Genomic DNA, 14,831 nt, shown 5'->3' with positions numbered 1-14,831 from the left:
CAGTTTTGAATTTGAGCATCAGAGTAATCACAGTTATTTTCCTCTCTGTCCAGGAGCAGATGCTCCAAATATGGCCCTATACCTCCCACTCCTCCAAGTACACATCAAGATAATACTGCAAAGAAGTGAATTGTATTCACATTTCTAGATTTCATGGAAACCCTCAGTAGGGAAGCGTCATATCTGAAAACTGTTATTGTTACTGTGCTGTAATACTGCCTGAAACCTCTTTATAGAGTCTCGTTTATAATGCATAAATGAAATGCACCTTCTGTTTTTCTTTAAAACACATTAATGTGCATGGTACAAGACAAAGCATATCAGATTTTACTACCAACAATGTCAGGTATTGCCAAGCTGCTCCACAGCATGGATCACACAAAATAGATGAATCATTGTGAACCAAGTCCCCTCCAATTTATAGTCACACTGACCACTTAATGGTTTCTATGGAAACTACAGGGACTGATTACACAGAACACTAGGACAAGAAATTTATATTATTTTTAGATATTTTTTTTTTCCAGTGCAATGTAGCAACTTGAAATCATCAGGAGGAACCACAACCTTGTCAACAACCCTCCCTAGATGGACTGCTAATTGTTTTATAACCCTTAATTTGCCCACAGCCTTTGCAGTTAGTCACTGGAAAGCACAAAATGTAGTAAAGGAGAAGCAGGTCTGCCATGAACTTCTGTCACCTTTGGCACATTTACTCGTAATAATTTCTGTCAAAAGGATAATACAATCACAATCAGTTCCTTTGATGTCGAGGGGCTGCATCAACTTTACAGCTCATCAGGTCAGTCTGGGTTTCAGCCACGATTCACATGAACGGCTCATACCTACAATAGATGGGTGTACCCCACTGTTCGCAAGGAAAGCATGACCGTTTCCAGAGTTTTCCTAGCACCCACTTAGACTGCCTTCAGAGTAATACACGTGTTTTGATTTTCTCACATTGGTTTTCCAGGATACTCACTAGGTAAAGTAGCCTGGGTCTCCAGGGTCTCATCACCTCCAATACTGTGAAGGGAAAGAACAAAACCACCAAGTAGAGTTAATCCTGCAGCCATCTGTCTTATTGTCACCATATGTTGCTGTAGCAGCCCAGGAAGAAGAAAAAAAATAACAACCTCAAATAGGACTAAGGCGAGAAACCACAAGAATTCAGGAAAAGTACTGAAAGGAGATTTCACATTAATTCAAGAAGAGCATCAGCTAAGATAGAAGCTGTGCCTCCAGACTGGGAAGAGACCATACTGGGAGAAGTGATTTTTCATATAGACATGCTGTGATGTCCATCACAGAAAAGCATATTTCCTCACCAAAGTTGCTCCACATGACCTTGCTGAAACCACATTTGTGTGCAGTTATGCATAGAAGAGAAACTGCGGTAAATGCTAATTAACCACCTATCTGGGATTCTGCAATGTTGATTATGAAAAGAGTCTCTGCCTCTATCATTCAAAGCATGTCTGTGTGCACAGCCATGACATTCTTATACCACTACTATCAGCCCCTTCTGAAGGTATCTCCCTGCAGATACATACAAGAGGGGAAGAAAGGATGAAGAAAAGAATGTATAAATGCACTCATGCTTATCAACCACACTTCTGCCTATATGAAGCAGGCAGTTTCTGTCCACTTTACAATGGTTATTGGGATTCACACCCACTCTGACATGTATTGTCTTTGTCCACTTTGTCTGGGACATCTTCACTGAACACGCATGCAGTGCTCTCACCATGTTCACTGACAATCCGCACTCAGGTTCATTAGCATTACATGCTGCATTAGATAATCACAGCAACAGCAATATTTTGAATAAACTCCAGAGAGACTAGCAGGAGACTGAAAGCATTTAGTCCTATTAACAATCCAGTACTGTCAAACACACAGGACCATGCTAGTAGCAATCAGGTCTGGTTAAAAACAAAACAAAAAACCCAACCACCCAACTAACCCACCCATAAACACAAAAACCCCACAGGAATCTCTTTTTCAGTTCTGATTCCTCCAATCCTTACCCAGCAATACTTGCTTTCAGCGTCCTACTCCTGCATTTACATACTTCAGTACATGACTACACAACCAGGTGACCCACACTTTTAACTGAACAAAAATAAAGAAAATTGAGCATTTTCACCTCCAGGAAAATCCCCTCCATTCTGTTGGTGGGTCAGTTGCTTTGGCTCCTACTGCAGCCTGGAAAGGATGGAAAGAAAAATTTATAAAATACTAGGAAAAAAAAGTGCTACAAGTCTAGACAAGAAAAACACTGTGATGTGAAAGTGCTGAAGCATTTTGGTAACTCTATCTGTATCCAGCCAAGCTTTTGCAATGTCCTAGTTTTAGCATAAGTGTTCCGTGTCCTTATCCACCACACACTGGCCTCTGGGCAGCCCTGCATCTCCCATGCTTCAAATTCACAGGCTTCTCCTCATACACAAAAGCAGCTCATCTGCATAGCAGACCATGGAACATCAGAGGAGATAGAGTCCAGCCAGAAGGCATCAGAACGTAAGGTAAAGGACATACGGCTTTAGAACTAGTACTCTAATATTGTTTTAGCACACAGATTAAGAGCAATGGACCCAGATTAACATCAACAGCTTTGTACTTGTTTGGATTTTTCTGATGGTAAATGCTTTGTCCTGGCATTTATTGAAGAAAGCTGATTTTGAGAGAGACTTAATAACCCAGGGGAAGGGAATAAAAAAGATTAAAACTTCACAGCCAGTTTTAGCTGTAAATAGATCAGATAGATCAGTAGAGGAGCTGCTTTTTAATCTGCCAAGAAAAACAATCTTTGGTGTAAAATCCACTTTTCCTCTGCTGGACTCAGTCCACTAGTCTAACATACAGACTTGATAAGGTGTAGGCAGGATTTTTTTGCCAATACAGATGAGTACATCGGCATATTTATTGTTTTCACTATGCATTGATGGTAAGAAGTCAGACATACATTCTAGCCAGTGACATGACTAAACTGCTCAATGTTTCATTAATCTCCAACTGCTTCTACACTGAGAACAGCCTTCCTGCAGTGTGAACTTTAATATATTTTTAAAATAAATAAATAAAGCCATCAGAATAGAGAAAGTTATGATGGACTTTGAGTAGCTCACAGAGCTGGGACAGGCCTCTAGCAAGATCAGCACCCTGATTCACATTTAGGACAGCAATCATGAAAACAGGTTATTCTGTAGCTTTATAGTTGCTTAGTGGTTTCACGCAGCTTTGTATTCTTCAAAAAGCTGTGCTTTAGTGGACCAAAACAAGTCTTTGCTGTGGCAGCCCCTCTGCACCAGGGGTGGCCGGGCAGTGCAGTGTGCACTGCTGCTGGCTGTACTGCGCTTTGCGGGGTTTGCATGTGTACACACCTGTGGGAAATGCTCTGACATTTTTTTGTTCCACCTGGGCAATAAATCCCTTAATAAAAATCCCAGTCAGACCTTGCTGTGGCAATAGCAACTAATAGGAACTGCATAAATGACGGCAGTGTGAAAAACTGCCTCACTCAGGTCTCAAGACAGGGACGTCAAGCATCAGAGTATGGCCCTTATGACTAGGGTTCTCTGAGACATTTCATGTTCTAAATGAAATAAACACTAAAAAATAAAAAATAAAAATTAAAAAAAGATGTGGGCTAGTGCACATGTCCAGCACTAGATGGGGAGGAAGAAATCAAGCAGTTAATTTTAAGAGTCGTGGCAATGGATAGAAGGGAAACTTGCAGGGTCATCACTGAGGTTGCCTAAGTTCAAAGCTCAGCTGGTGGAAAAGCCAGAATTTCATCAGGTGAGGCAAAATCAGTTTCAGAGTTAATGAAGAGGTGAAGACCTCACCTGCCTGTAGATAAGCCTGATCATCTAAGGGCTTCAGTCCCTTCAGCTCCCTGTGAATTCTATGGGGGCTGAAGCTGCCAGAGTGAGCACTGGTTTATCTCAGGAGTTCAAATAAATGGGAACTGTTGACACAAATGTTTGCTTTCATGTCATGCCAGAACAATTCTATAGTGCTGTGTAATTCTAGAACTTTTTATCAGAAAACTTCAGTGCAGATCTGTAGTATTCACTGTTTTTCTTTTTTTGGTGCTTGCCTTTCCCCCCACCCCCCCCTTTTCGGTTTGCATTTCTTGGTACACAAAATAGAAATACATCCGAATTTTAAATGGAAGATGCCTAAACCAGGAAGCAACATCTGAAAGCAAATTTCTGAAATACAGAAGTGTCAGAATTATCTCAAGTGTGAAGTACTTCATTCTGCAATCAATTATTTCCATATAAATTTTCATTAAGATCTCTTATTGCATGAAAAATGACAACTGCTTGTTCTTGTTTTTAGAAAAGACTACTCCTATAAGGCAGACATTTCCCTTTTCAAAAACACTTGAATAAACTGTTTGCAATAGAGAATGTGATCCCATTTCTGTTCTGGCCTGAATTATTCATTACTGGATTACACAATTGCCAGTATCACCCTTCTCCCTCCAGGCTATTTCTTTGCAAAGGGACACAGGTAGGTGAGTTTTGCCTTGCCAAGCCAAAGCAATTTGCTTTTTATCTGATGAAGCCTGACACAACCACATCTAGCTAGAAATCAACAACTGCTTTTCTCATTCCAGATGTGGGAATACAGCAGTACTCACTGTTAGGGAATCTCCCAGTGCTCCTATGACTTTGATGTCGGCAGGTTGTAGCTCATGTGCTAAAAAGCAGTAGGAGAAAAAAGTAAGACTATTGATAACTGGCACAAAATATCATTTAAAACCATAAAGATCCAAGTCTTTGGTTCCAATCTGATGGTATTTTTGCAGACTTTTGGGGAGAATGTGCCACAAGTTCTATGAGTCAGCTAGGCAAAAGGCATAACTTCTTGCCTTTGCTCGCAACAGTGTACTCAGCTAACAAGGAAATAAATGGACCTTAAAACAGCTTAGGACAAAAATGAAAACAGACTAGGTATGTTTAGGGATGCATACATGCAACCTCTATTAATTGGTTTTTGGGTCTGGATCATAAATCAATACTTTCCATTAGCGATCTGCCTGTAAAACCTTCCCGCTACACAGAGTACTCCTACTGCGCTGCTCATCAGAGTAGGCTCACCAGGTAGGTCAGACTTGATAAGCCACTAATCTACCTTTTAATCTGCCATGTTGCTGTATACAATGTATGTATATGATAAATGTGATAATATTTATCCACAAAGAGCACACCTCCTGTATTACAGAACTTGCTGTGTATGGCAAGACAGACTTTGTTCCTTCGCTGCTAAATATATCAGCTTTTATTGTTTCCTTTCCATCTAGGATTTGCAATTTCAAGATCTTACTATTTTTAAGGACAAAACGTGAATTCTTTCCTATTTTTTATTTTAGCTTACAAGATTTTTCTCACCTGATGTTGGGACACGAGTGGATGGAGCCCATTCAGAACATGACAGGTTGCTGCCCCAATTCTGAAATAGCAAGTTACAAAATTGGTTCACCTTGTGGTTAGAAGATAATACAGATTCATATATGGTTTAATTGTACAGTGAAGGGCAAAACCAAGTTAATATATAGATCCTAGTTTTTTTGCCTATATAGCTCAACAGTCTTTTCCTCTTCTTTGTGGAATACTGTCCAAACATGAATTACTTTTGGTGGAATTTTCTATCCAAAGCACAACATTTTTTCCAAAGGAATAACATTTCATCTAGAAATATTGCTTATGACAAAGTTCCATAAGAAGGATAATTTTTTTTCCTCTCTTCTGCAGCCTGGAGATTTTGTCCATGACCTAGAAGGTGGGGTGTCCAGGTTTGAAGTCCTGCTCTGTCTCAAGAGACATCAGATGCAAAAAACAAACCAAAAACCAACAATAAAATCCTCTTCAAAGTTGCATTATATTAATGTATCATATTATTTCCCATATTTACCTTGCTAGAAACCTATTTTTTTCCTAGAAACTTTCAAAAAGGGCCTGCTTTTACTGCCTATAAATTTTTTAAAATTGTTGAAGCTACAAAATTTCGGTAAGGAGAGCTATATAACAGCTATTACATTTATTCCACCAATTGAGGAAACTGAGTCAACTGCACATCGCAGACCTTTTTGGTTCACCAGCAGAAGAAGCTGATGAATGTGCTGCCTATGCTTTTTGGTAGTGAGCAACAATATTAGCTAAGAAGGCAGCGAGGGGAAATTGCAATTGTTGTAATGGACAGTCCCTTAAAGAGCAGACAGTTGCTTAGGCTGATCTAAGAGCCAGCCCTCCTTGGAGGTGGAGGTTGGACTAGGGATGCCCTGAGGTCCCTTCCAGCCCCTATTATTCTATGATTGCACAATACTGCCATTCAGAAAAAAACTAGATGGGCCAGTGGTCTTTAGAAAGCATGGTTAGTGTTCAAAAACACCAAGAAAAATTAATCCATTCTTGTGAAAAATGGTGTAACAGGCTTTACTATCAGTCAACTAGTTAAAGGCTGGTTGCAGAGGCTAGAAAGAACAGCTGGGCTTATTTTTAGATCAGAGAGGGAACTGGTCCTTTACTCTCTCTACTGTTTCTTTCCTTTACTCTATCATTTCAAAAGCTATTGCTGTTAAGACTCAGTGGATGTGCGAGAAATTACCCATTAAAAGTGTAACTCTAGCTCTACAGATAAAAATCCCATTTCAATGTTGCAAGCTTTGGCTTGCTGAAACAATAACAGCTGTTGCTCTTTGCAACCCTCAAAGCAGATGGAGATTTTAATAATTTGGCTAGGCACGAGGACTCCCAGCATGCCAAACCAGCACAGCCCATTCTGACTGCCATCTCCAGCCACGCTCAGTCTGCGTGTCTGCAGCCATTTGTCAGGAGCAAATAACCGCCCCATTTCTTCCAGTCCTACACAGAGTTTGTTTCTGCAGTTTGTTTAAACTGCTCAGTCGTGATGGAAAGTGAATCCCTTTGAAAATGGATTCCTACCACCTCCTTCGTATCTGGCTGCATATCCACTATGAAAAGGTGACCGCCCTCTACAGGTGAGGCTCACTTGGGTGCATGGAAGCACAGTGGCTCAAGAAGAGAATGTATAGACCTTCCCCAGATCATTTGAGGGCTCAGAGTTACAAGTGATCTTCTCCCCATTGTGAGGAACCTGCTATCTGAATCAATGATGTTTCCCATGTTACTTACCGTTGAGCAGTTTTGATACAATTGCACCAATTAAAACAATTAATTTTATTTGCCTTTTAGGAAGAGTTAATGTTCGTTTACATAGGAAAAAGGTAACGTGAGATAGCCTTCTCTTTCTGAAAACTGGTAATAGTTTATCTCATCTATAAATTCAGGATGACGTGTGAACTGTCACCTGATACAGCCTTGCATAGTTCACCTAAAATGCAGCAAAAGTTGCAACAATTACCTCTGTTGGTTCATTAGTGGGCACCACAGGTACAAATGTATGGTTGCTATTCTTGTATGTTCCCAGGAATGGATTGTTCTGGAGAAAGAGGAATACAAATAAACACATGGCACAGACCTCAGCAAGTGATATCAAGACATCATATCACCAAGAAAGTAATTGCCTAAGCTGCAAAATGGGGATCTGGTTTTGAAACCATGCTCCTTCCTTAAACTTCAAAAGTAAGATTTGTGTTTAGCACTTTCTAGCAAAAACGACATATGCCAGATCCCAATGGCAATTAAGCATTTTCCTCTCTTAACTCTCCACAAATTACTTAGACTTTATTAGATATTTAGTCCTTTCAGAAGACACTGATGTAAAAAGTTTAGACAAACAGGGGCAGATCATCTTGCGCCAGCAGAGGGGAGATGAAATATTGATTACTGAAAGGATCACTCTTCCCTCCAAGAGAGGCTGTATAAATTGCATGGTTATTTTTGTCCCCTACTAATACAACGTGCATTCAGGAAGACATGCGCATTGTATAGCCTAAAAAATCTCACGGGGATGCCCACTTAACTAAGAGCAATTCCAGTATCTGAATGAGATCTGACAAAACACTAAAATCAGAAGGCATATTTAATTGGTTAGAAAACCTACTGGGTTTCATATGCAGGGTTTTGTTCTACTTTAGGTTGCCTTAATACAAATAATTTTCCTTGGCTTGTTGGGCCCTTACAATCATAGAGTCACAGAATAGTTTGGGTTGGAACAGACCTCCAAAGGTCATCTAGTCCAACCCCTTGCAATGAGCAAGGACATCTGCAACTAGATCAGGTTGCTGAGAGCCCCGTCCAGCCTGGCCTTGAATGTCCCCAGGGATGGGGCATCTACCACCTCTCTGGGCAACCTGTGCCAGTGTTTCACCAACCTCATTGTAAAAAATCTGGCATAACTGATATTTTCATGAACATGACTACCTGAAGTAGAATTTTAAAACTGTAGTGAGAAACTGTGGGAAAAATAAATTAAATTTGTAGGTGTCAGAATCAGAAATAATTTACTACTCCGTTTATTAACACAAAGGGTTAAATACCTTTGAAACAACCTGTTTATTCATTTGTAGCACTATTTTCACCTCAGAACTTTCTGAGCAGGGAAAGCTACTTGCCCTTCTAATAATTTAATTTTTCAAAGCAACCAGTGGCTTACCATTTCTGAAAACAATGGCTCTGTATTCTTTGCAAGAGGTATAGAACTTTTATATGCCTACTTCTCAAAAGCAGCATATTTGAATAGGAGTGGATGAAGGGAAAGAAGTATAAACCCCACATTATTCGGCACTGAGGAAGTTGCCAAGTCAATTTAAACTGCCTGGAAAGAATACTGCGTAAAATGAAATAGGAGCAATTTAAGTGAATCTGAGGACTTTTGAAACATGCTGATTAATAATTCAGCAGATCTTCCTTTTCTGGCAGGATGGACACACAATATGGACAAAATCCTCCCGTATGACTTGAATGACTACCTCCAGACCTGAGAGCACAACTTGGCTCCCTGGTCTGCTCAGTTTTTTGGCCTCCTTGCTGAAACTGCTGAAGAAAGGGAATCAATTATTGCTGACTGCAGTGGTCATTCCCACATGCTGATACCTAGCAACTGTACTGCAAGTTCAGCAGCTTGTTTTATAACCGCAGAAGCAGCTTCCAAAGAGTCTGAAGTATCCTCGTTATGGGTCAGGGCAGGAAATCCAACCTGCTGCTAATTCAAGAGATAACAAATACAGGGAGCTTTCAGAGCCAGCGTGGTGCCCAAACCACATTGATTCTAATGGAACAGTTAATGCAGAATATTCCATTGTTTGTTATGTGAGCTACCTCTGTATTTCAGAAACATAACAAAACACAACCTCTGATACAAGTGAAAACACACAAATCAGCATGTTGTCAATCAGTATTCAGAGCATAATAAAAAACCAAGGGACACCAGGTTGCCTGCTCACTCAGAGGTAAGCAGGGAACAAAAATTGTTAATAAACTTGTTTCAGACACACTGAACCCCTGCTTTCTGTCGCAAGCACTAGCACGTACAGCATCCTGATACCAGCTTCCACAATGTGGGTATATTTACCTGAGTTGGACAGTCAAGGACAATGTCAGCCATGAAATCAAAAGAGTCAGCTTTCTGGCCTACAGGCTGTACCTAGAAAGGAAGATAAAAACCCCTAGTTTGTAACCACATTGGCTCATCTTACATTTGTATAACAATCATAATCCAAAAGAATATAAATACACCTTTCAAAGTTATATAAAGCTGCCTGTATTTACAGACCTTGATTTACTCAAGGCTGGAATGCATCTAGTTCTCAGAAAACATGGCAACTGCATAACAAAACAGTAACTCTAGAAAGAAGCTTAAAATGGTAAGTGGAAAACTACACTGGATCCGCTTAAACTCCTGGAGGTGTTTGGCAGGCACAAGAAGTACCTTGGGATTTCACCAGAAGGCAAGGTCGTAAACTCTCTTCTCTTGCATAAAAGACAAGACACTAAGACTCCCTTAATTTTTATAGCTAAGCTGCATGAAGGCTTCTCCAACAAAAGGCTGTTTATGCATAGAAGATTAAACCAAATTTAATTAGAGATACCACTTGATGATTGCAAGCAATCATGACAGCTGTTAAGACATTACCCTGAAGTATATAGAAGTTACCATCCAGTATCTGAGATACCGCTTCTGACTGCATGCGTACTTCTACTGCACTACAATGCTAAGTAAAATGAGTTTGCTTAAGCAATCTTTAACAACACATTTTTATTGAGCTTTACTCATTTCCAAAGGTAGTAAACCAAAACGGAATTAAAGCCACTTTAATTCCTAATGAGACATTCACAACACATGGATTAAAAACAAACCTCTAAGTAATCCATTTTAAATTGACATATGCAGTTACAGTTCTTTATTTGGTGGTTTCCCACATGACCTCATGGAAACACCATCCTTATTGAATACTGCTCTGCCTTTCATGACAATGGGTGAAGCAGGCTCGAAATTGCTCAGCTGAGGTAACAAGTGACCATGACCATGCATTTAGTGCACCCCTCTCCTGCCCAGACACTTTAAAACGCAAGAGATTCCAGGCTGAGATCAATGCCAGAAATTTGAGGGTATCTGGCTCGTAAAGAAGAAACAAAACACAAAGTCCAGTGTTATCCAGGCCTTCATTGAAATATTTATTACAGAGATTATTTTAATGGTAGTCACCTCTAGGTAAAGACCACACCTTACCAGAGCATTCCAGAGTGCCTTGGCAAGCTGAGAATGGCCTTTCTGGCTTGGATGGAAGCAGTCAGGTGAAAAGTAGGAGACATCTGGATACCCATCCTACAAATGAAAGTGTAAAGGACATCTGAGTGCAGAAGAACCCACACAGCTCCAGCCTGAGGTTGCTGAGGGCCAAATCAGAGCCAGTAATGGGAGATTCACACTACTTGTTCTTGCTGCTCCAACGTGAAAAGTCTCATGATTACCTGGTGATACAAAGTGTACTTCAGCAGGCCCATGAGCTACCAGAAATGCGTAACTACAGATACTTACGTGTATACAAGGGCAGATCCACCCAGAGCTACCAAACCCACAATTTTCAATTACATGTCTAGTCTCTCTTCGCATTCTGCAATGAAGATGGATTCCTCTCCTTAGCACATCATCAGAACTGGCACCACTATGCTCTGCAATACCTTGACATGGTAATGCACATGTTACAGATGTTTCACCAGAAGGAAGAGAGCCCATCAGCTTTTTTCACAGCTGTGTCAGTTCTGTGAGTTTGAAAGGAGCAAGAAGCAAGGAAGTGTTCAAGTGAAGGCAGCCAGGCTGACCCAATACACCAGCACAGTCTCCTTTCTGAGCAAAGCTGTACTTCAACACAGCTACTGCAGCATCTGAAGGAAATGGAGTTTGGAAATTTAAATATCTTGGCTTTCATGTGAGTATTGAGATGAGAAAGGGTTTGGGTCACAGATGACCAAAACAACATTTGTTTGGGCAGAGCAGTCCTTCCTCAAAACTTGAACAGGTTTTGATTCAGTGTCTTTGGGCTAGCTTAGTACAGGGCTATTACCAAAATTTGCATCTATATCTGACATTTTGCCAAGTTTAGAGGCAAAGTTTTCGGTTCAGGAACATCTGAATGTTGTGCAAGATAAGGAGAAAAAACAGCATCCTGAGCTTTCTTAAAATCTGAAGTAATGCTTGTGAAATTATAAAAAAAGTTCAGAAATATTTTGTTGCTTCTGTTTTTATTTCTGTTCCCCAGCTCAGTTTGAAAGTCCTAGCGATGACTTTTCACAGGAACCAGCTTCACAAACAAAAAACTCCACAAGACAATAAACCCCATCCATCCATCCATCCAAACAAACAGTAACAACAAAAAAATCAAAGCCTGTTTTTCCTAGGAAGCTTTCAGACAGTTTTCCAAATTTGTCTGTAGCAGCATCTGAACTTTCCAAACTGGTAACTAGTTATTGCCAGCATTTTCCTGATCACCCTGCTACAATTATAATATAATATACCAGAGCAAACCATGCTCAATATTTTGTCCCATCTACTCTTAGTTCCAGGTGAGGTGAAGTGCAGATGCATATGAAAATTAGCAAATGGAGTTTCAGTTCCAGAGAAGGTTTGACTAATTTCCTAGATTTATAGTTTACTGAGGCTTACTATTCAAGGTACTGAAATATAATTGCCAATAACACAAAAGAGTGCTCACTTCATAAAACTACTACTTCCACCAGATCATATGTAAGCTTCTCTTTCTGTCAGAAACAGAAGAATGAGTTATGGAACACGAAGAGAAGGTGATGCTGCAGTCTCCAGTGAGCAATGCAGCTGTGCTGCTTTAGGAACTGTAATCTAATATCTATGCCTTTTATTAATCATGTGGTATTTTTGGAAATAAAAATATTTATGTACCCTTGAGAAAATACACAAAGAAACATCTTAATTCAGGTTTTGATTCATTTTCCAAAACACAAATTCATATTGACAGCACAATATGTAAAACAAAGAATTGCTAACTATATGAAGAAATCTGATGTACTATAGCAAAGAGCAACAAATTCTAATACGAAAAACACATAACAAGCTAAAACTATTTTACATATAGTCCCTAATGTTTAGACAACCACACTTAATACTTCGCATGCAGAAGTCTCTCATACCTGACCAAGAGGAATCTTGGTATTTCGGAAGAAAGGCTGGAGTATCACTGTGAAATTTTCATGAGTATCATATCTGCCAGACTCCACTAGTCTCTCAACACCAAGCTGAAGGAAACAAAATGACCAGCAATAATCCATCAAAATCTCAAACTAATTTTGGGGCTTTTTTGATAGTCCAAGAATCAGAAGGCAGCTTTTACTTTTTAACTGAAATAGCCACAAATGTTGGCAAAAGGTGAGCCTTGCAAAGTAGCTGAGGAGGCTGGAACACAATACAACTGCCTGTGGGGAACAGGATTCTGGTGACTACATTCCCACCTACCTATCTGTACTAGAAAACAAAATTTTTCTGAAGAGCTTTGCTGCTGGTTTGGGTCACATGGTGTTTCAGATAGCACCAAATTACCTCCTGATTAGCTCATAGGACCCATTTGGGTTAAATATTGCTATGATATCTTGCTTGGTAATCAAGGGCTCACCTCAACTGGAAATAAAGTAAATGCACCACTCTTGATAAACATACCTGGTAAGCTCTGGTGGCTTCCTTCACCATCATTAAATTTGGGGAGTTTTCTTCTCCTGTAAGAACACAACTACACAGGTAACTGTGGGAGAGATTAGAAGAGAAAACAGGAATAGAGTTAGAAATCTGAGAAAGCAGAAGTTTCCCTTTGCCACCCAATGCCCTCATGACATGGGAGGAACAAGGAAACCTATACACTCCTGTTTCTGTGGAAATGCCTTGTAATCCTGGCCGTTGTTCATCATTTCAACCCTTAGTCTTATTTTCTGCCCCATGTAAATAACACTATTCTAAATCAGTTTGGTTTCACCCCCAAGTTTATCAAAGTGAGGTACTATGATAGTTTGTCCCATTCATTACACTCTGACATCGTAAGGTGCTGCAGCCTAGCAAAGGTATATGTCAGTCCATCTGGAACTAGAAAACAGATCTCTGAAATGTACTGGCTGCATTACTTCTGAGCTGATATCTTTCCAATCAACAATTCCTTTTGCATTCCCAACACACAGAACTTGTTTCTGTCTGGAGGGCCAGCAGAGAATTCAAACTACCCATTGCAATAAAGCTTCTGAAACAGTAGAAACCTGTCTGCTCTGCAGATGCTTCACATTCCCTCAAAAGGCCTGAAAATCCAAATGCTTGTAGTCTTCAACCCCACCTTGAGGAAACCTGTATCAATAACTTTAACCCAAGCTCATCGAGGTGGACATTGTGTATCACAGGAAACCCTACAGTTTCAGACATATACAAAACACACCGACCCTCTGACCTCGCTTAGGTCAAAGCCAATCAGGCTGGGTGATGTCAGCTCTGGATGGGATGTATGTAGGACTGTAGTGCTGCCTTTGAATATTAGTTCAAATTATGAGAGAAGCATGGAATAAGAACATGCTTTGCCACCATGGACAGTAAGGACAGGCACAAAAGAAAGTAAAACAAGCCTTACTCTGCCATGTAAGTGGGGCACCGAACTTCAGTATCCACAAACAACTGTCTCAGAGGCACAAGGTCCAACACTTCAACCAGACTCACCACAGCTCTTGGAACCTGAAAGGTAAGTCAGACTTTAGCTTAGAAGGAACTGGTTATGCAGCCCACAGTGTATTTATTTTACCCCTAAGTCCAACCATTTGACAGACAATCCTTCCCCTTCTCCATAGTTGCAAGGAAAACAAAACAACCCCCTGCCCCAAAAGCAAACAAACACGTACCCAACAACAAACAAAAACCCCACAAACAAACAAAAAATAACAACAAACTCCCTCAACTCAGCTATTGATTCTTCTCCAACACCATGGTACAGTGTTACTGTCTGTCATTTCAGACTGCATCTCACTATTCTCAAACAAACAGAAGAGAATGCTTTTGTAAATTTCAATGGAATATGTTTGGTACCAGAAAGGAAAAAAAGATAAAACCAACAAAATCAAACACAAAAGCTAGCACCAGGCAGTCATGTACCAGCCAGAATGCCCAGACAATTTCACAGCACTTGCCTCATTGTGCAGAATATCAAGAGTTTCTTGAATCCTTCTGACGAAATTCTCAGCTGAGTAGTGATCCTGATAGAAACAGAAGAGATTACTACTAAATGGAGACACAAAGCATTTTGGTTGGGAGGCTGGAGAATCACATTAATTCACTTCCTCTTCTGCCACACATCACTGTGGGCAGTAGAATGTTCTTGCTTCTTTCTAGAGACCAGG

The 14,831-nt window shown here is 40.2% G+C and overlaps 1 protein-coding gene across 3 annotated transcripts in view; it reads right to left on the bottom strand.

Moving 5' to 3' along the window:
- Positions 1-14,831, bottom strand: part of PLB1 (phospholipase B1) — an 86,092-nt gene that overhangs the window by 14,927 nt on the left and 56,334 nt on the right. For all 3 annotated transcript variants that reach the window (XM_021289505.2, XM_021289507.2, XM_065059762.1), the window contains 11 exons: positions 14,622-14,687; positions 14,072-14,172; positions 13,126-13,207; positions 12,603-12,707; positions 10,669-10,764; positions 9,511-9,582; positions 7,399-7,476; positions 5,406-5,466; positions 4,655-4,713; positions 2,150-2,208; positions 983-1,026 (listed from right to left, as the gene is read on the bottom strand). In XM_021289505.2, coding sequence (XP_021145180.2) covers positions 983-1,026; positions 2,150-2,208; positions 4,655-4,713; positions 5,406-5,466; positions 7,399-7,476; positions 9,511-9,582; positions 10,669-10,764; positions 12,603-12,707; positions 13,126-13,207; positions 14,072-14,172; positions 14,622-14,687 — 823 coding nt within the window. The remainder of the gene's footprint in view (positions 1-982; positions 1,027-2,149; positions 2,209-4,654; positions 4,714-5,405; positions 5,467-7,398; positions 7,477-9,510; positions 9,583-10,668; positions 10,765-12,602; positions 12,708-13,125; positions 13,208-14,071; positions 14,173-14,621; positions 14,688-14,831) is intronic.

This window comes from Columba livia, chromosome 3, assembly GCF_036013475.1.
Source record: "Columba livia isolate bColLiv1 breed racing homer chromosome 3, bColLiv1.pat.W.v2, whole genome shotgun sequence".
In the NCBI taxonomy this organism is placed as follows: domain Eukaryota; kingdom Metazoa; phylum Chordata; class Aves; order Columbiformes; family Columbidae; genus Columba; species Columba livia.
Note: the sequence above shows the minus strand (reverse complement) of the source record. Positions and strands in the feature narration are given on the sequence as shown.